General features: G+C 46.9%; 1 protein-coding gene across 4 annotated transcripts in view; it reads right to left on the reverse strand.

Moving 5' to 3' along the window:
* Positions 1-25,039, reverse strand: part of NFRKB (nuclear factor related to kappaB binding protein) — a 988,461-nt gene that overhangs the window by 766,126 nt on the left and 197,296 nt on the right. For all 4 annotated transcript variants that reach the window (XM_086956902.1, XM_086956901.1, XM_086956903.1 and 1 more), the window contains 4 exons: positions 17,035-17,161; positions 16,281-16,343; positions 15,382-15,461; positions 15,156-15,199 (listed from right to left, as the gene is read on the reverse strand). In XM_086956902.1, coding sequence (XP_086813028.1) covers positions 15,156-15,199; positions 15,382-15,461; positions 16,281-16,343; positions 17,035-17,161 — 314 coding nt within the window. The remainder of the gene's footprint in view (positions 1-15,155; positions 15,200-15,381; positions 15,462-16,280; positions 16,344-17,034; positions 17,162-25,039) is intronic.

Below are 25,039 nucleotides of genomic sequence, written 5' to 3' on the forward strand. Positions count from 1 at the left end.
TCTTAAAGGTGATGCTCGCTGGGGGGCTGGGGGGAAGGGAGTGATGACCAATGATGACACGATTGTATTGTTGTTACATAACAAAATGCAAATAAAAATGTTTTTAAAAAATAATAATTTAAAACATAACCATGGGGTCCTATCCCACCAAACAAAAGTTCAAGGAGCTGTTGGCTGGGGATGCTAAGGACCACCCATCTGAAAATGGAGAAGATCAATCAATTGAGGAACAAGATGGAGGGGATACGGGTGCAATCCACCCCCCCCCCCCCACTACCTCCCACTTCATAGGGAGAAAAGAGCCCAAGGGCCCCTGACTCCAAGAGTAAACCTCTCAGTACCTAGAAGCCACAAAGGTGGGTCAGGTACTACTGAGGACATTGAGGACAGCCTCAATGAAGAGGACATCCTGCTAGCCAGGTTGGCCAAAATATTGGACCTAGAGACCAGACTCCTGGCTCTAGAAAAGAAAGAGCAGAGATGGGCCTAGGACCGATCAATGGTGGCAGATATTTAAAAAATGTAGAAAAAGCAGGACCCTATGATCCCAAAATCCCCAAAAGGAGTGTCCCTAAATTTGAGGATGGTGATGATATCACCAAGTATTTCACAGCCTTTGAGAGGGCTTGTGAGGCCACAAAAGTGAAGAAAACTCACTGGGGGGCACTTCTTCGGGAACTACTCTCTGGTAAATGTGGAGACAGACCTCTGACCCTTACTGGGGCAGATGCTGGGTCATCTTATGACCTCATGAAGAGAACTCTGAGGGATTTGGACTCAGAACTGGGGTTGACCAAAACAAAGGGGCTAAAAATCTCCCCAGAGGAAATACAGTGAGCCTCTTAAAGATAAAAGTAAGGAGTCCCAGGTAGCCCCCCAAATACCTGGCCAGGAGGGTGGGCCTAAAGACACCTCTCAAACCAAAACTGGGTACTAAGGTAAGAGTTGGGATCCCAACAAGGTATGGTGTCACAACTGTCAAAAACAGGACACCACACCACGGACACTAGCTGTCCTAAATAAATTACAGCCCCTAGTGTAGCTCCAGGGGTTGCCAGTGTAGCTTTGGAGGGTGATTCCTCCGATGATGAAGTCTTCCTAGCTTTAAACTGGAGACTAGGCCCAAAAGGTGAGTTGCAGATTCCAGAGGGGAGTAGACACTTCCACCACCTACTGGTGAATGGAATCCCAGCCACTGCCCTGAGAGATACCTGTGGCAGGTTGGTTCTCTCAAACCAGTATGTCCCAGGGGAAACAAAAAGAGTAAGGGCTGTCCCATGGAGTGACCTCCCCCTTGATTGCCTCCTTGGGAGTGACCACCCAGAGGTTGATCTGAGCCAAAGAGAGGTACTGGTCCAATGCCAGACCTCACCCAAGAAACCTGGGGGGGGGGGGGGGGGCTCAAACTGCAGTTGGTGCACCTAAGCCCCAAAAGAAAAAGAAGAGACAGTGTAGGAAAGGTGGACAACTGTTAGTCACAGTTCCAGTGGGCCAGGGAGGTTCTATCCCAGTAAGGGAGACCCCACCCAACTGGGAGTGGCCCGGTAAGGTGAAATCCAACCTCAGCAGACACCATGCCATCTTCTGAGATGAGCCGCGACTAAAGCCAGACATTTGGTAAAGACCCTGGGGGCAGTGGTCACTTCAAATGGGAGTACTTTGAACTGGTAGTGCTGCCCTACTACCACAAATCTGAGAAATCTGCGATGAGCGAGATTCATTGGAATGTGGAAATATTTGTCCTTTAAGTCTAGAGTAGACATAAAGTTGCCCTGTTGTAACAGTGGGAGCACTTGTTGAAGCGACACCACGTGAAAGTGATCTGATTGTATGTAAAGATATAATTCTCTGAGGTCTAGAACAAGCCTTAGAGAACCGTCCTGTTTTGGAATGAGATAGTACAGGGAGTACACGTCCAATCCCTGATAATGTAGCGGTACGGGCTGTATGGCTCCTTTTAAAAGGAGAGATTGAACCTCTTGTTTGAGGAGCTGTAAATGGTTTGCTGACATTTTGTGTGAATGTGGAGGAATGTTTGGAGGATTGTTGGTAAGCTCCAGGCAATAACCAGATCAGATAATTCGTAGAACCCATTGTCTGTAGTTAACGATTGCCAGACGGGTAGAAATTGTGAAAAACGCCCACGACAGGTGTTAAATGATTGGGGGAAGTGTGAGCAAGTCACTGGTAGGGAATTGGAGGGGGAGGTGCGTGTTTTGGAACCTCTACCTTTGCCATTGTTGCCTCTGTAAATGCCTCTGAAGAACGCTTTGGAAGCAGAGCGCTGATTGTTATCCTTGTAGAGTACAGAAGTAGTGTCTAAGGAGGTAATTTCTGACCCTCCACGATAGAAGGAAAGCCGAAAGGAACCACGTCCAGAAGGGGACTTTAGAGCTCCCATAGATTTTGCCACGTCTGTGTCCTTTTTCATTTTTTCTAATGACGTGTCTAAAAAAGGACTAAAAAGGTGCTGTTTATCAAACGGTGTGTTTAGAATGGAAGCTAGGACTTCTGGTTTAAAACCCAAAATTCTTAAGCATGCATGTCTTCAAAGGCATACACTGGTGTTGACAGCTCTAGCCGCAGTGTCAGCTGCATCTAAGGCACACCTGATGGAGGTGTTAGAGATGAGCTTTCCCTCTTGCACTAGGTCTTGAGCTTTGGATTTGTGCTCATCAGGAAAGAGTTGGAGCGATTGCTCAATTTTGTCCCAATGCACCCAATCGTACCTGGCTAAAAGGGACTGGGTTTTAGAAATGCGCCAGCAAATTGCAGCTTGGGAGGCTACTCTTTTCCCAGAGGCGTCTATTAACTTAGATTCTTTGTCCAGAGGTGGAGCATCTCCCGATCTTTGAGAATTGGCCCGTTTACCGGCATTAGAAACCACTAATGAGTCTAATGGTAACTCGCCCTTGATGTAAACTGGGTCTGATGGTGCAGATTTATACTTTTTGTCTATCCTGGGGGTGAGAATACATGCCCAAACAAGATCGTTAAATACGTCATCCAAAGGTCTTAGCATCCCTTTGAGCATGGGCAATGTGTGATCTGATCTTTGGAACCTGCTAAGTGTTTAAAAAAGGAAATTCTCCTCTAAAGATTCTTTGTGTAGTGATACTCAGAAGCTCAGCTTAATAGCTCTATATAGCCTACGTTGTCATCTGGTGGAGAAGGTTTAGTAGGGTAAAGATCAGGGTCGTTATCTGTGCTATAATCCTTCCAGAGGTCTGCAGGTGCAGGATCATTCTCCCCATTTCCATCCCGCCCCTATCATCCTGATCATCAGTTGTGTATGGTGGTGGTGAATCAGTAGGAGTAATTAAGTGATGTGGTTGCAGGGAATGAGGTGAAGGAGGAAGAGGAGGAGGAGGAGGAGAAGGTTTAATACCCATATCTTTCCTTTTTAAAGGAATATGATAGGTTTCGTCTAAATCAGCCTGGCGTTTGAGTGGCAATTTGGTCGCAATATGTCCACTTTTTGTGTTGATGTACAGTTCTTTTTGTTTTGGGCGCAGAGGATTTTGGTTACGAAGATGATTTCGGCGCTGAAGGAGGCGGGCCCGAGATGGGTTTTGGCTTCGGCCCCTGAGGTTTAATCTCAGTACCAGAGTGTGGAAGGCTTTAACGTATGTTTCGGTGCCAGACCCGAAGGTGGGGCATTGGAAACTTGTTCTCGGTTCAGACCATGGCCTGAAGGCAGAGGTGGTATCAGAGTTTTTTTATTCGGCTGAGTTGGATTTTGAACGCTGGCCTTGCGGAATTTGTCATCCACATAGGAGCCGGACTCGGAGACGAAGATGAGGTTCTCCTGTTCATCATCGGCTCCTACGGCATGACTTGTTTGTTGTTCCGAATCTTCTCCGAAGAGATCCGGAATGAAGCGGGAGCTCTGTCTCGACGACGAGCACGACGGTCGTGCAGCGTTTTTTTGAAGCGAAAAGATTTACACACGTTGCAATCCTGTTCGTCGTGCTACAGAGACAAGCATAGGTTGCACACTTTGTGCAAGCCGGTGCGCGGGAACTTCGCGTGGCACCAAGGGCAGAATTTGAATGGAGTCCGTTCCATCGACTGCGAGGCGGACCAACACGGATAGGCACGACTCAGGTAGACCAGACGCCTTCCGCGAGTTTTCTCGATCAAAAAGAGTTTTTTATATTAATACGATACACGGAGAAGGAAATACGCGATCGAAAACAATACTGTCGAGGGTAAGTGGATTGCGCACAGAGGGGAACCGAAGAAACGGTCTCGAACCGGAGCACAGCAATTCACGTGCGAACCGGATGGCTGAAAAAAACAATCTAACAATGGAGTCATTGCCCGTGTGCACTATCACGGAAAGGAGGGGTCACCTTACCTCATGACTCGAAAGACGTCTTTGAACAAAAACAACTTTCAAACATCCGGACCCAACACTAGATGGCAGAAATATGCAAAGCATGTGATGTAGAGCTCACATGCCTCAAACACTTAATAACAGCAGTACCTGTGCGCGACGGTAAAAGGCATCAAGCGACTCTGTAGAAAAATCGTCCACCAGATGCGACATCGACAGAGTCCATATAAGTCCTCCCCTGACGCGCTGACATCAATTTCTTCTGTGACCACTTTCCATGCTAAAACGTATAGCCACTTTTAGGAATTGCCAGGAAACAGTGTGCTCAAAAAGAATTTTCTTTTTGTGAACGTTTGTTATATTACTTGTTTTTTTTTTTTTTAACTCCTAGGTAAGAAAATGCAAGAAGGGATTGGGCATCTGGTTCGATACTGACCTGACCTTTGGCCCCCAGATCAATCGGGTGGTCGGATCATGCTTCGGGACCCTCAAAAGTCTCAGGAAGGCATTGAAGTTTTTACCTGTGAGAGCCGTCAAACCCTGGTGCATGCACTAGTCACACCAAAGATTGACTATGGCAATCTTCTCTATTTAGGGACCTTGGAGAAGAATTTGAGCCGCCTACAGGTCTTACAGAATGCTGCTGCCCGACTAGTGCTTAGACTACCCAGAAGAGCCGCATCCTCAGCGGCCCTCCGGTCTTTGCATTGGCTCCCGATCAGAAGCAGGGTAGAATTCAAAGCACTATGCACGTGCCATCGGATCATCAATGGGAGGTCTCCTCTCCCTTTGAAAGGACTGCTGACGTCTTACGAGCCGTCCCGCTCCCTGAGATCTTCCGGCTCAGGACTCCTGGCTATCCCCAAGGTGTCTAGAGCACGGATGGGCGGAAGATCCTTTAGGTACCTTGCAGCTTCTAGATGGAACAAACTACCCATAGCATTGCGACTAGAACCATCAGAACTAATCTTTAGAGCCAAGCTTAAAACTGCACTATTCGTACAGTAAGGTATTCAGCCTCTGTAGGTTCCAGTAAGCATCTGCTCCTCAGCGCGGGGACACGCCGCTGTGCGTCACCAAGCGCTTTACAAAACCCCCTAAATAGAAATAGAAATAGGATCTGGGAAAAGGGCAACCTAGTTTGCAGTGCAGGGAGGGGGGCGGGTATGTAAGGCATCTCCGATTAGATCCTGTCTCTACCAGACAAGGAGTTACCGAAGGTAAGTAACTTATTTGTATTTGTATTTGTGAGTATTTATTGAGCGCAACCTATCGCTCCAGATCTTATTCATCTGGTAGAGACACCTAGCCTACAGATTCCTTACCTTTGATTTAGATACCTAAGCAATACCATCCTTGGAAAAGGGTCTGCAAACTGGTCCACAAAAGATCCCAGACTAAGACTAGCCAGCTTTTATAAGAGAACGAGAGTGACCGGCAGTAGGAATGGTAGGTGAGGGAGAAGACGCCCCACCAGAAAGATCAAAGAAAAATTGGGGAAAAAAACACCCACAGCAGAAAAATGAGGACGGGTTAGAGGAACACTTTGGATAATTACAACCCCATATAGCATCTCCAACGGTAACCAGACCATTAGCAGATGGGGTTGTAGGCCAGGGATAAAGGCTAAGAACACAGAGTCTAAGCCCCTGGCCATAGTCGCAAGCAATGCAAAAACAACACCCAAACCATGGGAAAACATGGCAAAGAACAAGGACGGCCAGAGACCATCGGCGGCCACAGGAAACACTCCAAGAGAAAAGCGATCCCTCTGGGACCTCAAAAGAGTCGGAGAGATAGAGGGCGCTTGAAAGATGCTGAGCGCGGTGATCTGCCAGACTTATTTTTTGGAGCATGGATAAAGAGTGCTAATGTGATAATCAGCTCCATTTACATTCTGCCATATAAAATAACCTTCTCAGTTCTCGAACTCGTACTGCGCTGCTCAGAGTCCGAGCCCAAAACACGAGACAGGGAACAGTTAGGGGTGGTTTAGCAGTAAATGGCGGTAAAGTTGCACACAAGAGAGAGCAAGAAATCAAAGAAAAACAAGCAGGAAGTGGGATAAGGGAGGGGGTGGCAAATAGTGAGCACTTTCGTGGCCGCTTTGATGTTCTCAGTGGCCAAGCGGCTCACTGAGAACATCAAAGCGGCCGCGAAAGTCCTCCCAAAGGCTGCAGGCGGACAAATGGTGCCCGCGCCTGGTGCACATGCACTGTGCCCAATCAGCTTGCAGACTTTGGGAGCATTTTTGAAAGTCCCTACTTAACTCTCGCAGAGCATCGCTAACGCGATGGCTCAGCGAGACCTAAAACAAGCATCACCAAACAACGAGATGAGCTGTGGGGGACGTGGAAAATCTGACCCCTGGGGTCGGGCGAAGGCCATCGGTGTATTTACACCACGGTTGGAGGATAGCGTCTGATTGGGAGGGAGGGACAAAAGGGTAGCTGGAGCGCTTGTTTACATTTTTGGTTTCCCCTCCTCCCCCTGGAGACTCGGCTTGGCATCTGTGAGGGAGAGGGTAGGGGAAAGGTAGAGGCAGTGTTGTCCTGGGAGTCGCTTGATCATGAAACAGGGCAGCATTGGCATCCTCACAAAACGTATTGCAGTGGGGATATAAAGCAAATGACGGGGTAGGGAGTGTTTTTTGGCCAGAGTAAGCTACAGAGGAAGGAGGAGGTGGGAGAAAAGTTTTAAATGCGCACATATGCTTTTGTGCCCTTTTACGTCTCACAAATACAATGCGTTCACACACGAGAGTGTTATTTGAAGCTCCCAAAAAACATTTTATTGACAACACAGTGCAAAGCAACAAAATAAAAGCCCATTGAAAAGAAGAAGCGGTTGCGGAAGCCAATGTCCCACAAGTGAGGGGGCGGGGCGGCGCCGCAGCCCGTTCTTAAAGTAAAAGCGGTGGGGGCAGCCCTTCTTAACGTGAAAGCGGCGTGGCTGTGTCCCTACGTGAAGCGGCGTGGCATGCTGTGTCCCCCACTGACAGCTCAACAGTGACAGTTTTCTTTGCATTTGAGCTTCTGTTTTTGGCATACATATTTAGGTGACAACAAAATACTATTGCACCAACCTCCAGGGCTAAGACAGCAGTAAAGTTTCAAACTGCACTTTGTCATTTCAAAAGGGAAACAAGAACGGCCGAAACGGACTGCGCTTGTGCAATGAAGTTAATAAGCATTACAAGCACTAAATAAATAAGCATTAAAAGCGTGGCAGAAAAGGACAGCGCTCGTGCAATAAGTTAATAAACATGTAAATAAGCATTACAAGCGCTAAATGAATACGTATTACAATCGCGTCCGAAACGGATCGCACTCGTGCAATGAAGTGGATAAAAATTACAAGCGCGGCCGAAACGCTTGTGCAATTGAAACTTACCGCGATGACAATGAAAAAGAAAGAGGGCTTCCAGGCTTTTCTAGAAGCCTGTGTAACTCCGCCAGTAAACCATCCAGTCCCTGTGGGTGGGGCTAAAAGTGGACAGGGTGGTAACCAAGAGGGGCTAAAAAGCCTCACTTACAATCATCACACTCCATTGAGCATACGTTATGACGCGAACCAACCAGAATAAGGGGCGGAGCTGAAAGCACACTTTGGAAACTGTATCAATTCCAAGAATCTCGCGAATGCCGAGAGCAGCGCATGCGTGCTGCTATCGACAGCCAAGACCTAAAAAATGGCCCAGAACACAAGACGCTATAAGGGACTGCAAAGCAGAACTGGCGGCACAAAAGATATATCGACCAACAGCAGCTAGACTTTTAGGCTTCCTGTCTGAAAGGACATCAGTCAGGGAGCCGATGTTCGAGGAGGCTATAGCAGTTTGAACCACAAAACTGCGCAGAGTAGGCTGTTGGAAGAGGCTGATCGGGTCTCCAGGGGTAGGACCGATCCACAGAAGCCCTTGAAACAGGCATAGCCCAGAGTTTAAAACAGGGCTTCACTGATGAAGAGCACAGGCTCAGCCCCTATATGGCCCTGATGAAGCAACCCAAGTAGGGGATAAATGGCCACCTCTATAGAATTGAGCTGCATTCCAGAATCACACAAACTCTCTGCAAAGGCTCATCAAATGCATAGCTAGCCTTAGTAGCGAGGCTAGCAGGAGAAAACAAGCCAGAGGATGGGAGAAGAGTCAAGGCCACTAGCCTCACTAAGGTAAGATACCCAATGAAACTCCGGACAAGGCTGAGTAGTGTCACTCATGCCATCACAGACATCACCAAAATACTTGCCTCCAGAGGAGAAAATAGCAGGGGCTCCTCTGAAGGTGGAGGAAGGTATCCCAAAAATAACTGTTCTGCCGATGCCACTCCTGGAGTCGACCGGCATCAAAGAGGCAAAATCTTGGTGTCTGGAAGGAAAGACGTTGTAGAGACAACCAGAACCATCTACTCCGATGTCAGCGCTGGTGGATCCAACAGTGGCATCACAGGTAGGAACCCACCAAGGGCTGTGCACCGGAGCCAATATGGTTTCAATCACGGATCCAGAGGGCCTCACTGACACAGATGGAGGTCCTGCCAGCTACTAGTCAGTCAAGGCTTCTCAGGCCTCAACAATATGCTGTGAAAGGGAATGAGGAGCCAAACATCTCTTAAGTGAGACCCGGATATCCCATGTGTGCAAAGGACTTAAGAAGCCAGCCCAAAAGAGATACTACTATGGGCTAAGACACTGCAGGAATGCTTCATAAAGAAAATGGCTCACACCACTAACAATAGAAGTGGATGTTGATCAGTTATATTTAGTTAAGGGAAGAATCCACCTCCAAAACTGTGCTATGCAATACCCAGAATATGTCTGTTCTACAGCTGCAAGGACACTATTTACAGCTTGGGAAGGAAAATCATTTGTTACTGTTGCAGCAAATGTTCATATGCACACTCATTGAATGAGTAATGCTCTCCATATGTAATCATGCAAATCATTGGCATGAGCATCGGTACGTTTTATTGGTTTATTCCAAAACAGCTGTGCCCATAACTTCATGTATAATGCCCCCCAAAAAAAGGTGTTCAGTAACTGTGATATCAAATATATTTAGGCTAAAGATTGGCAGGCAGCTTGTCAGTCCATTTATAATACGGCCACCCTCATTTAAACATGTAGAAGGGTGCTTTTCGTGGGGACAATGCGGGAAAGTGTCAATAAGCTTCCCATTTTTACCTCAGATTTGAACAATGACTGCACTCTTTGTAAAAGGGAGATTAAGTCTTCATTAGAAATGTAGCCACAGTGTGAGGAAGAACCAGAGTGTATGTGGCAAAAATTGTGGTTCTTTTGCCCTTAGTTTTCTTTTTGCCACATGCCAATTTATGGCTTCAGGAATTTCTTCAGTTCTCTTCCAGGACTGCATTTATTAACCATCAATTCTTAGGATGGAGGTGTTAGTAAAGTAGTATTATGGAGGGGGCTTGTGCATTACTCTTTGTAGGAATGTGGGTTTCAGTTGCAGTACCACAGCCCCCATTTTTTGCCTGGCCTTTGATGCAACTTTAACTGTATTGTACTGGGTTCCTGCTAACCAGTTTCCCAGTACCAGTGATCTTTTCCTAAAACTGTACCACGATTGGCACAACTTCAGACCCCCTTGTAAGTCCTTAGTAAATAGTAACCCTGGTACCTAGGGCATTGGGACTGAAGAGGGTCCCCAAAGGATCCCTCATCAAGGCCATGTAAACCCCTACATCAGGCCGTATGACTTAGTGCAGACAAAAAAGATAATGTCCACATAGCACACTAACTATATACCATATCAAAGCCGCACTGCTTAAGGTATAGGTAAGTTACGTAGGGTGCACTATATATCAGGTGGGGGCATATCAGCATGAGCAGATATAATCCTACAATATTTAAGTCTATTCTTATTATTGTAACTGCAAGGGAAGCCATTGAAAGTACATGGGCTGGAAACTCGACAACTCGAGTTCCCCAGCACCAGGATGGCTTCCCTGTACCCAGGAGTGTGTGATACCAAACAAATCCTCTGAAAAAACCCACACTGATGCCAGTGTTGGAGTTACTAAAATATGTACTCAGAGGGCACCTCAGAGGTGCCCCCTGAAAACCTACCAAACCTGGTGTGGTCTCTGACAGGCTTTGGAGAGCCTGCCACCACCAGATATGTTTCTGGAACCCTGGGTCAAGAGCCCCTGCTCTCTGATGCCAAAAACAAAGCTGATCCTGGGCGGAGGTGTCACACCTCCTCCCCCAGCATGAGCACAGAGCTAGAGAGGGAAGCTTCAAAGGACTTGCGGCCTTTGTAAAGCGACCCCAGTCTCTGCTGCTAGCAGCAGATGGCAGCCCCCTGTTGAAATCCTCACTTTTGGCGGGAGAACCGGAGGGAAAACAGAAGTGAGAACAGGGGGTGTGCCCCTCTTAGCTGACTCCACCCCTCAGGTCCTGGAGGTCAAGTGAAGTACATTTGTTAACACCCACCATCTCGAAGATGGTGGGACTTATCCAATTAGGGCAAAGGATATGCCCTCCTCCCACAGGAGGGTAGCATAATAGAGGGTGTAGACACCCCATGTAAGGAACCCATTCCCATTGGTGCCTACCTATCACTCTCCTGTAACATCCCTAAATCTAGTATTTAAATGGCACTCCCAGACCCTGAAATCCGATTCCCGACGGACACCACAGCATCGCATCAGCAGAGAAGACTACAGACACAAACTGACTTGGCTCCACCTATCAGCCTTGTCTCCAATTCTAGACGATCCTGCGCCAAAAGACGATTAGTTCTGCAGCTCAGCGACTTCTAAAGCCTTGGAAGGACTGCCTGCCGTCAACAAAGACCAAGATCTCCCATGGACAGCGGACTGGTCCAGATAAAAACAACTTCAAATAACAAAGATCTCTGCCCTGAGGTACAGCAAAACCACAGCCGGACCCACCTCTGGACCCAACGCACATGGCCTGAGTCCAAGTGGCCCACTGATCCTGTGAAGGTTCCCCGGCGCTTCTGAGCAAGAGTCCATAGTGGGCAGATCCCTACCGGACTCCACCTAGACACCTGCTGCCATAACTCGAAGACTCCCCCTGACTGAGATCTACCTGTAAGACTTTTCTGACACCCAACAACACTCCTGCACCCAAAGCCCCTGGGCCTTGAGGAGTGAAGCCAAAGGTGTCTTTACATCTCCTAGTATCTCTACTTACCTGGGCCGCTGTGGGTTTTCTTCACCAGCCTCCTGGCCTGAGCCTGCAGCCTTTCTTCAAGACCGTTCTCCTCCATTGGTTTCCATTGGGTACCTGACGCTGTGTTGGAACTCTGCACCCGGGCGCCACTGTGCCGCTGAGGGTTTAAGTTTGGTACTGCCTATTGCCCCCGTGCTTACCTTAACCCCCAGAGACTGGGCTACCAAAACACTTTACTCACATGCGAGCAGCATTTATTTGATTACCTCCTTTATCCATTGGATAACATGGCACCAGAGTCCGAATTTGAACCCTGCACCCAGCCGCCCCTGTGCCGCTGGAGGTGCAGATTTACTACTTACCTGAACCTTGCCTGGAGCGGATTCTTCATCCGGAAAACCAAGACTGTAAGTTGTATACCTATCTACAAAACCACATTCTTGTTTTCTCCCATAGGTTAACAACGCTGAACTGAAAACTGCATCATGTCCACTTTTTAAAGTGAAAAGTATTCCTTATGAAAAATGTACTTACCTTTTTACGAATTTATTGTCCTAAATAAATCTTGGAAACCTTATTTTTATAAAATTGGTGAGGATCTCCTTTTTGAGTCGTGTCATTTAGTAGTCACTGTGTACATAACAAATGTCTTACACTCCTCTTTCTTATGCCTAAGCCTGCACGACCGCACTACATAGGATGAATAGTGGAGAAGAACTTATGGTACATTTAGGAAAATGAATGAATCATGGACATATTACCCTAAAACTCTGTAAAGTCAATTTTAATGATTTTGCCTTTTCCTTTTCAATATTGATTCTTTTCTCTTTGACTTTATGCTGTTTAACACTATGAGATATTGAATTGAGATGTCTGTCCCTCTACTTTATGTGTATTGAGGAAACTGTATTGATTATGCCATTTGAGACATGCCTATGTGAAGATAAATGTATAATCAGGAGTAATTATGAATTTCGGGTGTGGAAATCGTAATACGCAATTGAATGTAGCTGGTGATATGCCGATCCACGGCTTTATAGTAAGGTGACACCAGCTAGAGCGGCAGATATGCCGAAACACGGCTAGATTAGCGGCAGTAATAATAAACTGCATTTAAAATCGCATATTCAAAGATGGCCGCCTCATTCACATATGCGCATCTGCGATTTCGACACCGTCATCTAATGGTGATGGGCATGCCAAAATGACGTATTCAAAGTGGCTGCCTCGCGGCATTCTGAGTAAACACTGAAGAAGGACACACGTCCGAAACGCGTCTGTCTAACAGCTAATGGCGAAATAAAGAAACTCTGCCTGTACCCCTGGAGTGCTGAACTTTGTTTGATAACAATGAAGTCCGAGCTAGGAGATATATATATATATATATATATATATATATATATATATATATATATATATCTCCATATATATATATATCTCCATATATATATATCCAACGAGAAAGTTGGCGATGAAGCATAGATGGCCACTAGCAGCGGCGGGCCAGGACGGGATCGCCACTCCCCGTATTCCAACAAACTCGTTCACACTTTGTATAAAGAACGACGTCCAGGCCAACAGCTCGGTTCAAACAACTGGTGTTTATTCACAGCCGACTCAACGCGTTTCGGAAACAACTTCCCTTGTTCGTGAGCAAGGGAAGTTGTTCCCGAAACGCGTTGAGTGGGCTGTGAATAAACACAAGTTGTTTGAACCGGGCAGTTGGCCTGGACGTCGTTCTTTATACAAAGTGTGAACGAGTTTGTTGGAATATACCGTTCACACTTTGTATAAAGAACGACGTCCAGGCCAACAGCTCGGTTCAAACAACTTGTGTTTATTCACAGCCCACTCAACGCGTTTCGGGAACAACTTCCCTTGCTCACGAACAAGGGAAGTTGTTTCCGAAACGCGTTGAGTCGGCTGTGAATAAACACCAGTTGTTTGAACCGAGCTGTTGGCCTGGACGTGTGTGTGTATGTATATGTATGTATGTATGTATGTATGTATGTATATATATATATATATATATATATATATATATATATATATATATATATATATATATATATAGATATATATAGATATATATATATAGATATATATAGATAGATATATAGATATAGATATATATATAGATATATATAAAGATATAGATATAGATATATAGATATAGATATAGATAGATATAGATATAGATATAGATATATATAGATATATAGATATATATATATATATATTTATAGATAGATAGATAGATAGATAGATAGATAGATAGATAGATAGATAGATAGATAGATATATCCAATCTTTAATACAATTTGAATTGTTTGGATATATTTTGCCTGAGTTGTATTTTTCCCATACTTTCTGTCCTCACCCTCGCCGTCTTGTTTGTTGTGTGGAGATCACTTTGTAGGATCGAGATACTATAATTGAATTGATATACTCTGTGAATTTGTTTCTCCACCTTTTGATTCTCTGTTAGGATCATTGTGTTTGTACTGCACTGGACTCAGGTTCCACTTTCTTTTTGGGTTACCCCATTATTTTGGAATGGTGAGATCAATCCGAAGCAAGAATATTCCTTCAAAAACCATTGATTGTTATGTGATCTCATGTGTGTCCAAACTATGTGGCTTATGGTAGGGTAAGTAGTTGCAAAAAGATATATTATTTAATTGATAATTTTATGACCTTGTGTCTGGTGTGCCTTGTTTGATTGGGGAAGATGGAGACACTCAACACACACTGGAATCAAGGAATGAATCGATAAAACACATCCTGTACAGATACATACACTGTCCTAAATTGTATCTTAGCGTTAGGTTCCTACTAACCCTTTCTTAGCAAGAGCTCTGGTCAGTTAAAATAATAGTATTTTTATTATTTGCTATGATGCTCGCTATTTATGCATTAAATGCATGTTAGACTTAAGGCCCTTCCAGCATGTAATGTTTTATTCTAAATATCCTGTAAACTTATTTTGCTGTTTTCTTCCAATTCAATAATGTATTTGGTCCTATATCTTGCCTTGTTTGAGACCTCAGGGGCAGAATGCTTTTCCAATGCACCAATTCAGTTTTTTAACTTCTATTTCTTTCATTCTACCCAACTGAGGATGGCAGTGTCTATATTTGTTAACTCAATGAAACAATGTTAACCAAAGGTCAGTGGGCAGATGTTCCGGCAAGTAAAAGATGCAAACACTTGCTTCCAGCACCAAATGCAGGTAGCATTCAAATTTAGCAGAGGGTCGCATACACAAAAACCCCACATCTTTAAGGAAAGATATGATTTTCTCTAAATATTACACAAGCATTATCTGTTCAAGCAGAATCAGACGCACCGCATGAGGGGGCAATGTACGTTGTTCTACGAAGGACAGAAAGACTTTAAATTAGGGTGACAGTAGTAGAATTATACCTCACCAAAGCCAATCAACACTTTTTGACAAGGAAGACGCCCAATGCATTTTTTAAAGTAGCACTAATCAGATGGCAACTGTTGTTTTCTTTCGAGTAGGTCATGCTCCAGGATTTAGCCATTAGTGCACACAAATGAAAATCTCACACCAGCAAAGACAACCAAAAGAATAAAACACAGTAAGTGGATTGTTGGGCTAACACAGATTATTTGATTTTTGGATACTTACATTCGGGCATCAGGCGTGCTTTCATCAATACTGTCATCATCATCCTAAAAAAAAAAGGGAGGGGGGGTAAAACACTGCATACAGATTTTTTAATAACTTTTAAAAGTTCAGCAAACTGTCCATCTTAACTGCCTCTCAAACATCTCATAGCATGAACCCTCATTTACTAACAAACTTGATCTAAACAAGCAGCCTTTCCCACCAGCTCCCAATTATGCCAGGTCACCTTGCTGAAGATCTGGTCCTTGGTCTCCAGCCACATTTGAAAAAGTGCATTCAGCTCCTTCTCACTATCCTGGGTTGGGCCTGTGAGAGGCAAAGACAAAGGTGAATGCTAATGACCACAAGCGGTTTTAAGCTTATACAAAGATATTACACTACGAAGATAAGAGTTACATTGAGTTATTAGTCTAGACCTAAAATTAGATAAAACCAACTAAGTCTTTCAGCATGGTAAGCATTATATCAATCATGCTGTTCACTGACCAACATGTTTTACAAACTGTAAATGTCATCCACGCCAGGGTTATTTGAATTCTCCAACACCGGTAAGAATGCCACTAAGCTTCCCAGCTAATTCTCTAAATAGCAGTATTTTAAGTGCACTGCATTCTGGGTCATACAGCATCGGTGAATTGATAAATAGCCAGTGTACAAGAGGTGGGCAGAGTCTTCCAAACAAAGTTAGTATTTTGATTAAAAAAATATTTAGTTTAAACTGTAAATTTCTAACATTCTTCTGGTGATCTGCACACACATTGGGTCACTGGGTGGCGATGTAGACACTACATGGAGTTGTGCAGTAATTTTCATGTAAAGTAATACCATTTATACAAACAATCTCACACTGCAGATTGCACAGTGGTGCAATACTGCGTATCTCATCGGTATTTTCATATTCTGGTGTGCCCAGTTATCTCCTCTACAATAGCAGAGCAACGGTCACTATCTCAGTGGTTCTCTAACAAAGTGAATCACTTGGACTGGGAAGGCAGTCCAGCAATCCACTTGGGCAGAAAGGATTGCAATAACATCATGCAGTAGAATAAAGAGGCTTTGGGGTATGAAGGAAAAAGGTATCTGAAACTCCAGATGAATTTTTATGATGGCATTTCAGCCACTTACCAATCCACTTCCACTGCATTGTCTTCTCCCGAAATTCAACAAATGGTGGGAAACTAGCAGTGCCTGGGAGAATAAAAGGAAATAATAGAACCACACTCAGAAACAGATGACACAGAAAGAAAAGATAACACTTAAGGCTTTGGAAGCATGTAACAAAATCAACAGCATCAAGTACACACATTCAGACAATAGATGCCTGTGGAGACAGAATGCACTAATATGCCAATGTCCAAAGCAGCCTATTTTCCCAAACTGCGCTTCCAGCCGTAGTAGCTGCTTCCTTTAAGAGAAGGTAGCACATGGTGAAAAATAATGAATCCAAAATTCAGTGGACCCATTCCACTTATTAATAGTATAGAGATTTATAAATAATACAGGCCTCCTCCAATAGGTACATAGTCTAGTCGGCATAGTGAAGGATGTGTAGAGAGATGTACCACACCATCAAAGTTTGACCTTTCTGGTCAAGGTATAAATAAGGCTTCTCACCGCCATTTAGGTTTCGCATGCCACTCCTTACTCCCAGGAAATGCTCATGTTTAGAAGTTGCCACACAAATTATGTCTGGTATAAGTGATGGTTTTCATTCCTATCCCTTACTTGTTTCAAGGGAGCAGCATAAGTTACATGTGAAAAAGCAACTTACACTTTTCCCCTCCAAATAAGGCAATTAGCCCATCAATGCATGGCTACTGTAATGTTTGACTAGTTACCTTAACATGAAACCCATTTTCAGCCTTCTTCCATAGATTACCTTTCCTTTCACCAGTGAGGTACAGCAGGGCTGGGTGCACCAATTCACACCAGTTTGGGGCAGAGGAGAACCAGAGGTTTAGGGTGCTTGCAGGTGATGACTGCCATTCCAAAACTCGATCCTCCAACTGAAATTATAAATATCAATCCAGTCACAGGCTGGTAAAAATTGCCAAAATAGGAGAGAGTTACTGACCCTTTGGCTCGAACAAGGAAGGGGAACAACTACCCCAAAAGTTGGTACTCAAAGCTATTCAAAGCAACCACATGAGGATTCAAGAGTACAATCAGTTAGCCAAGGAAATCAACATTCTTAAATACACTTGAGGAGCGAGCCTTTGGACCTCATAGGCTGCAAAACAAATATATACAAGTATAACCATAATCTGATATTGAGGCAGTGCCACATATCGATGTCTCAAAGTGCTACTTCATCATTTTGATAAAAGATCAAGCATTTGTAATAGTAGCCAGGTAACTCTTAAAGAGGATGGCAATGCTGCTTGTAGGAAGCTGTCTCTATATAGTGCACCAAAACGATGTGCACTGTACAGAGAGTCCTGGCAACCTGTATTGGTTTACAGACTCAAGTAAAAAAAAAAAATGTTCTCGTTGGTGGTAGTGTGGGCGTGCAGTTTGGGCTTATCAGAGGTTAGTACTAAGCATTTGTTGCACTCACAGAGGAAATAAATGAGACACACACTCCAGAATAAATCCAAGACATTTTTATATAAATTGCAACACCAAGAACTTCGGTATCAAGTAAGTACTGTTCGAGATTGATTTTTACAGGTAAGTAAAATATTCACTTAACGTAGAATAATCCCCAGGCCTGAGACTGGATCCAGAAAATGTTCTTTGCCACAGCATCTCTGCGCGCCGGGGGGGGGGGGGGGGGGGGGGGGCTAGTGCGGGGGCGGTACCAGGTGACTCCGCCCTGACGTCGTCCGCGGTCACATAAGCCCCACACCGGCGCGCTGACATCACGTTTCTTCAGGGAACTTTTCTGCGCCACAACGCGGAGCCATCACAATCAAAAACTGTGACAATACGGGAACAGCGTGCGAAAAAATCTGAGAAATAAATATGGGAGGAGCGAATGGAGAGGAACAGTGCCATTCAGAGAAGTGCCAGGCACTGTGGCACTGAGAGTCATAGGAGGGAAGAGCAGAGCATAGCTACTGCGAAGCAACCTTGCATGCAAACATGATATCCTCCCTGGGGCAGAAAAGCATTTGAAAATAGTCACAGCAGACAAAGAAGGCTTGCAACCACAGTCTATTAACAGTGAAGGACAACAAGGCCAGAAGAGGAACGGCAAATTGCCCCAAGACAACACAGGCAAGGAGAGGCGCAGCCCCTGTAAGGAGCTAAAGGCTGAGGAACAGCCAAGAGACCCCAACTCAGAGGACTACAGAGGAGTCCGAAATTCCAAGCAATGAAAAAGGGTAGAAGATCAAGAGAAGGCCCCATACCGGAAGCCCATGGTGTAGGGATGCAGTAGAACCCATGAACCCACCAACCAATTACCAGAAAGGAAGGAGTGGATCAAACAAACAGAACAAAGCATCCCGCTAGGGATGAAGTGAAAGAGGGCACTCGCAGAAGACAAAACCACCCAGAGGTAGGAGAGTGCAGAAGACCAAGCTGAAGGTCCTCGCAGAACGGGGAGGAAGGGCAGGTCGTGAAGGAATCTGCGGCTCGAATCGTCTCTACCAGATACCCCATTACCGAAGGTAAGTAACTTGTACATCTGATAGAGACTACTAGCCACAGATTCCTTAACGTAGAATAGATACCCTAGCCGTACCCAGAGGGGAGGAGGGCCTGCGAGAGAACCCCTTCAGTAGGAAAAACACAGAGCCCCAGCAGGGGACGTGTAATGGGGACAAGAAAGGCGGGCCAGCACCCCCTGAGCCGACGCAAGCAAGGCAAGGTGAAGGGAGGCCAAAAGACCCCAAGCCCAATCAATGTACCATGGACATATGCCAGAAGACCCCGGAGGGACAGAGAACGCCAGAGGAGTACCAAGGAAGAAATAACCACCTCAAACTCCAAAGAGAAGAGGTAGAAATAGAGGCAGAGCTTGCCGCAAGACAACACACATAGTGAAGGGGAAGCTGAACAAGCATCAGCCCAGAGGCAGCGGACAAGGCAGATACGGCTCCACAAACCAGGCGTGAGAAGCAAGGCGCAGCCACACAAAGCTCCAGCAGAACAATGGGCAGGGGTACAAGGGTGTACGCCAAGGCCCACAGTAGTGGACCAGAAAGAGCAGGCGTGCGCAGCCGGCAGCTGGCAATACCTTGAAGCAGTGCGCCCAGAACAAGCAGAGCGCAAGACGAAGGCAAACGCCAGGGAAATCCGGAGAAACCCCCAAAGGAAGACCATGCCAGCCACAAACCGACCCACAAAAAGAAGTGGGACCAGCCAGAAGAGGAATACTTAGGACGGACCTAAGCCGTCAGCCAGCAGGCCTAAGCACCGGACAAAACGGCGGAACGATCACAGTGCAACTCCGCATACGGCATGCCAAAGCCGGTCCAGTGATGCAGCGGATCCTGAAGAGGACAGAACCTGGAACAGCGCAAGCTGTGCCCAAACAAGATCAAAAAGACAGCACCAGCCGTATACAAAGATGCCAGGAAAGGTGAGGAACCCTTAAAAAAGGGGATCCACACCCTCCCAGCATAGGACAGAGCTACACAATTGCTACAAGTACTCCACTTAGGGTAGGACACGTCCCAAAGAAAACATGGGAGCCACTCTTAGGGAAAAAAATCCTGCATCAGAAGACAAGAACATAAAAGACCTACGTTTAGAACCACAGTCGGCTTATTAATCAGCCAAAAAATACACAATTACCAAAGGGGCTGTACCAGCAGCCAACAGTAGAGAGGGGCCAGCCTAAGTACCCCGAAGGCAAGGCAAACCACACATAACACACAGACGGTCCAACCGAAACACTATTTTCCAGAAAAAAGGTGGGATAACGTCTCCAACAAAGCACCGGAGGACCAACAAGCCAAGCTTATGGAGGGAAAGGAGGACGGAGCCCCGCAAGGAGCCGTTAAATGGCGGAGTCTGCGTGGGTGTTAAACAAAAGAACCCCATCAAAAGGCAGGTCAACCAGACACTCCCTAATATTCTCAGGAAAAACGCCATCCCGCAACCAAGCATGGCAACGGAGAGCCACAGAGCTGGCCGGCCGAGAGCATCAGCAACATCAAAGGCCGCACGGAGAATAAAAGCAGCTAATTCCCAACTATCCAACACATGGTGCCGTAGATCAGCGCGGGCACCTTTGTGGGAGACTCGAGACAAAAGGGGGTCCACAGAATCCCACAGGCTGGAGGTAGCCCTGGCCAACACACAAAGCGTGTTGACCGCTCACAAAGCAGCACTGGAGGAAGCGAAGATGTTACACCCCCAAGAATCCAACCACCGGGCCTCCAGTGACAGAGGAAACAGCACTGAAGGCAAGGAAGGAAAAGCAGTCTGCAGGAGAGGGCCCTGGGTAGAAGGGTGGAAAGAAAGGCAGACTGGGTCGTGCGGAGCAGGACGGTGGCGGTTTAGGAGTGGGTGAGGCACCGGGTCATCCATGGCAGGACGCCCCCAGGCCCCTAGAAGAAAATTGTGGAGCGAAGTTTCGAATGGAAGAAGAAGCTCCCGTCCACCAGAGCCCTGGTGGAGAACTTTCAACAGATGATCCGTAGGAAATGGGGTGACGGGGTCACCCATCCGCAAAATGCCAGCGGCCGTGAAAATGGCCCGAACAAAGGCTACACTCGCCTCCGTAGGGCGTCGTGTGGGGCAGTAAAAATTCCTCTGTGGGTGACGGAAGTAAACTAAGCCGTCCGTCCCCAAGTCCAGCTGGAGGAATAAATGGCCAGCCCCTGAAGAGCGGAGGATCCGCGGACGAGTAGGGGACCTGAGGGGCCTCCGGGAAGGCAGAGAACCTGGAGGAGCAACCAACAGCAAGCTGCGAAAAAAGAGGGTCCGAGGGTTGAGGCTGAGGTTTCCCAGTGGCGAAGGGTGGGCGCATGGGAATCTATGAAAGTTACCAATACTGGGGAACCAAAGTTTCAGGTAAGTAATTTGTTTTCTTGCCCCTGTATTGGAACTTTTCATAGATCCCCATAGCTTGTATCATGAGTAGCTAGCAGTAAGCAATAAAGCACGTTTTGTGACATAAACATTGAAATACCTCAGTATCCATACTTTCATAAGTAAATGGGCATTGAAAAAGCAGTCAGTAAACTTAATCAGATACAAAATGTGCAATAATAGGAAGGAGGGATAGAAGGGAAAGCTCACCGCTTTTCGGAAGAGATTCCTCAGGACTGCTTGTCCGACTGCTGCCTCACTCCTTGTGGAAGAGTCAAGCAGTAGTGCTTTGTGAACGTGTGTGCACTGCTCCATGTAGCTGCCCTACAAATGTCCTTGATAGGAACTCCCACAAAGAGAGCAGCAGACGATTAAACTGATCTCGTGGAGTGAGCTCGTACATGTCTTTCTAGTGGCTTGCCCAAGGCTTGGTGGCAAAAGTGAATTGCACTTGGAATCTGACGTGAGATTCCTTGTTTTGAAAGGGGAAACCCTTTTCGAGGAGCACTATAAGCAACAAAGAGTTGTGAAGAATTCCTGAAATCCTCTGTGCGTTCAAAATCAAATTTCAGACATCTCTGGACATCCAAGGAATGCAGAGACTTTTCTGCTGGAGACGTAGGTCGAGGGAAAAAAGATTTCAGAACTACAGGTTCGTTCAAATGGAAATCCGAAGGGACTTTAGGAATACATTTCGGATTTGTTCTTAGAATTAGAGTGTCGTTTTTGAACTGTAAAAAGGGTTCCATAATGGTGAGAGCTTGCAGTTCCCCAACACTTGCAGTGTTCGCTTAGCCTGTTAAGTAAACACAACCTCAAGAACCAGAGCCAAACCCCCCCCCCCCCCCCACCTCCCCCCACCCCAACCAGTGTGCCGGATCTTTGAAATAGTCGTCAAGTTATCCACAGCCGGTTCAGCTTGTTCCCCCATCAGGTCAGTGAGGGTCATTTGAGGCCTCTGTAAGGCGCAGTAAGCGGAGGTATCTAGGGCACGTGATTTCATTAAATTATTTCGAGAGAAGGGATATTAGTGGTAGCCAGAGTTTGTGGAACGTTGCCGCTGATTGTGTGAGTGTGGCCTGAATGCGTTCCATTCCCAGTGTAAACCATATTTTGTGCAGCCATCCCATGTGAGTAGGTCTAGTGGTCGTCCCCCAGAGTGACAGGATGTGCTGAGATGCAGCTTGCATGGCAATCCCCATCTGACGCCCTCGTATGGATTTCAGGGGGAAGGTGAGTGCATTTGGAAGGCGTAGGAGAGTATAGGCTGGTAGTCTCGGGATTTCAGTGTCAAATGTGCTGTCTATGTCGTCTTTCCAGTAATCCTTATCTTCTCGGCAATCCCAAAGTAGGAGAGTCATAGTACCCCACTCCCCGCAACCCCTCCAACAAAGTGCGCTACGGGTTGAATTCCCTCTGTTGAGCCTAACGGGAGTAAGGTGCCAATAAATGGCCAGTTTCACCACCGCCTCCCTGCCTGCAGTGTTGCGTGTCGTGTGTAGCCCTATAGTAAATGAGGCGCCATTCCCGACCTGACAGTGTCCTCCCCAGCTCCGCCTCCCAGCGTTTCTGTCCCGCTGCGTGACCGGTCTCGAGTGGGGGCGTGAGCAACTTGTAGAGTTCCGCCATGAGACCTTTATCCAATTCTTTCGTCACTAACCACTTTTCAAAGTCTGTCATTCGTCTGCTAACTAGTGGAGCATAATTGGGGTGTGTGAGCCAGTGTCTAAGCTGAAAATATTGGAAAAGTTGGGGTGAGACAACACAGTACCCCTGGGACAACTCAGAGAGGGGAAGAAAACCCTGCAGATCAAAGAGATGACCAGCCGATCTGCAGCTAGTTCCACGCCACTGTGAAAAGGTGTGAGGATCATTGCCCGGCGGGAACTCCGGGTTGTCCAGGAGAGGGGTGAGCGGGGAGGGGAAAGTTGTAAGGCCTCTTTTAACAGCGACCGTGTCCCAAACTCGCAAGATAGTGCGGGTGATAGGCTACCTCTGGAGGTATCGCGGCCTGTAGTGCCGGTGGAGAAACGGTATCTTCCAAAGGGATGTCTGAGCCATCGCCCTGTCTTGGAATAACCATCTTTTTTCAGATTCCGGTCTATACCACTCCACTAAATAGCGGAGCTGTGTTGCTTGAAAGTATTGCTGGAGATTAGGGATCCCCAGACCTCCCTCATCCATACCCCGATACGCCAGTTGTTTGTGTAAGCGCGGGCGTTTTCCCCCCTGCAGGTTTGCGATGGCACCAGCTGGAGGGATCACTGGAATAGTTTGAAAAATATATAAAATCTTGGGCAGGGCCGACATCTTGAACGCAGCGATTCGCCCTAACAGGGAGAGTGGGTGTTTGGACCATCGTGTCAAATCTGCGCGAATCTGGGACGCAAGGGTTGCGTAGTTGAGGTCGACTGTCGATTCTGTGGACGGGGTAAGAGTGATGCCCAGGTACGGAATCTGCGTTCTTGTCTGCAGGCCCCCCCATACTCTGGCATGCCCATAGAACATACTCTGGCATGCCCATAGAAGAACAGGTATTCCTGCCCAGTGGTAGTATCAGTGATTTCCCCCTATTCATCCGGAAGCCGGACACCACACCGAAGGACCCTACCTCTGCTAAGAATGCGGGAACTCAGCTCTCTGGTCGATCAACAGCAGCTATGATATAGTCGGCGTAGAGGCCGATCGTATGTGGTTCTTCACCAAAGGTGATGCCGTGAATATTCAGATTATCGCGGATCTTTTGCGCTAGCGGCTCCACATATAGAGCAAACAAAAGAGGCGAGAGGGGGAACCCCTGCCTCGTGCCACGCTGGATTTCGAAGGGGCTAGAGCGCAAGCCACCCAGGCGAACCCGCGCTTGGGGGCGGTGATAACAGCTCGCGATCCACGATTGAAAGCGATTCCCTATCCTGAAGTGAGCCAAGACCCGGTCAAATGCTTTCTTCGCGTCTATGACTAGCAGGGACGAGTTTGACTGTTGGAAATGGGCCTTGTCCACCAGGTGGAGGATTCGTTTGGTGTTATCGCTGCATTGTCGGCTTGGGACAAAGCCCGACTGATACGGCTCAATAATCCCAGGTACGTACGGCCCAAGGCGTGCGGCTAACACGCCAGAAATGAGCTTCAGGTCTAAGTAAAGTAAGGAGATGGGGCGGAACTACGAGCAATGTGTAGTTTCCTTGTCGGGTTTAGGCAGCACCACAATCTCGGCCTCCAACATATCCGGAGGGATGGAGCCCAGACAGTTGAAGGAATTGAAAAGCCGAGTAAGAACTGGAGCTAGTAGCGGGCTGAAGGCTTTATAAAAACCGGCGGAATAACCGTCCGGGCCCGGGAACTTGAGGGTCGGAGGTGGGATATGGCTGCCACCACCTCATATAGCCGCATGGGGGCCTCCAAGGCGTCCGCACTCGCCAGGGAGAGTGCCGTGGTCGCCGCATTCTCCAGATATGCATCAATGTCTGTACCCAGAGCAGTGTCGGCTCGGTATAACGAGGCATAGAAGTCTCAAAATGCCTCCGCGATCTGTGTCTCCTCCCTGATTTCATCGCCATTCCCGTCACGTAGACCCTGAATCTTCGAGCGCTGGGCTTTTGCTTTCAGCGCGCTAGCGAGTAGGCGACCAGTCTTGTTCCCTCCCACATAGTAAGTATGGCGGAGGCGCAGGGCCGCAAACTCGGCCCTATCTGTCTCCAGTCCTGCCACTTGGGCCCTGGCCGCCTTTAATCGCTTCCAAACCCTTGGAGCTCCGGTGCGACTATGAACCCTCTCGAGTTCAGATACCTGGGCAGTCAGGTCCTCGCGTTTCGCTTTACGGTCCCTAGCCTCCGCCACCGCTATCGCAATGAGTTCGCCACGAGCAACAGATTTTAGGGCTCCCCAGAGAGCTGAAACTG

This window comes from Lissotriton vulgaris, chromosome 2_1 (assembly GCF_964263255.1).
Source record: "Lissotriton vulgaris chromosome 2_1, aLisVul1.2, whole genome shotgun sequence".
NCBI lineage: Eukaryota > Metazoa > Chordata > Amphibia > Caudata > Salamandridae > Lissotriton > Lissotriton vulgaris.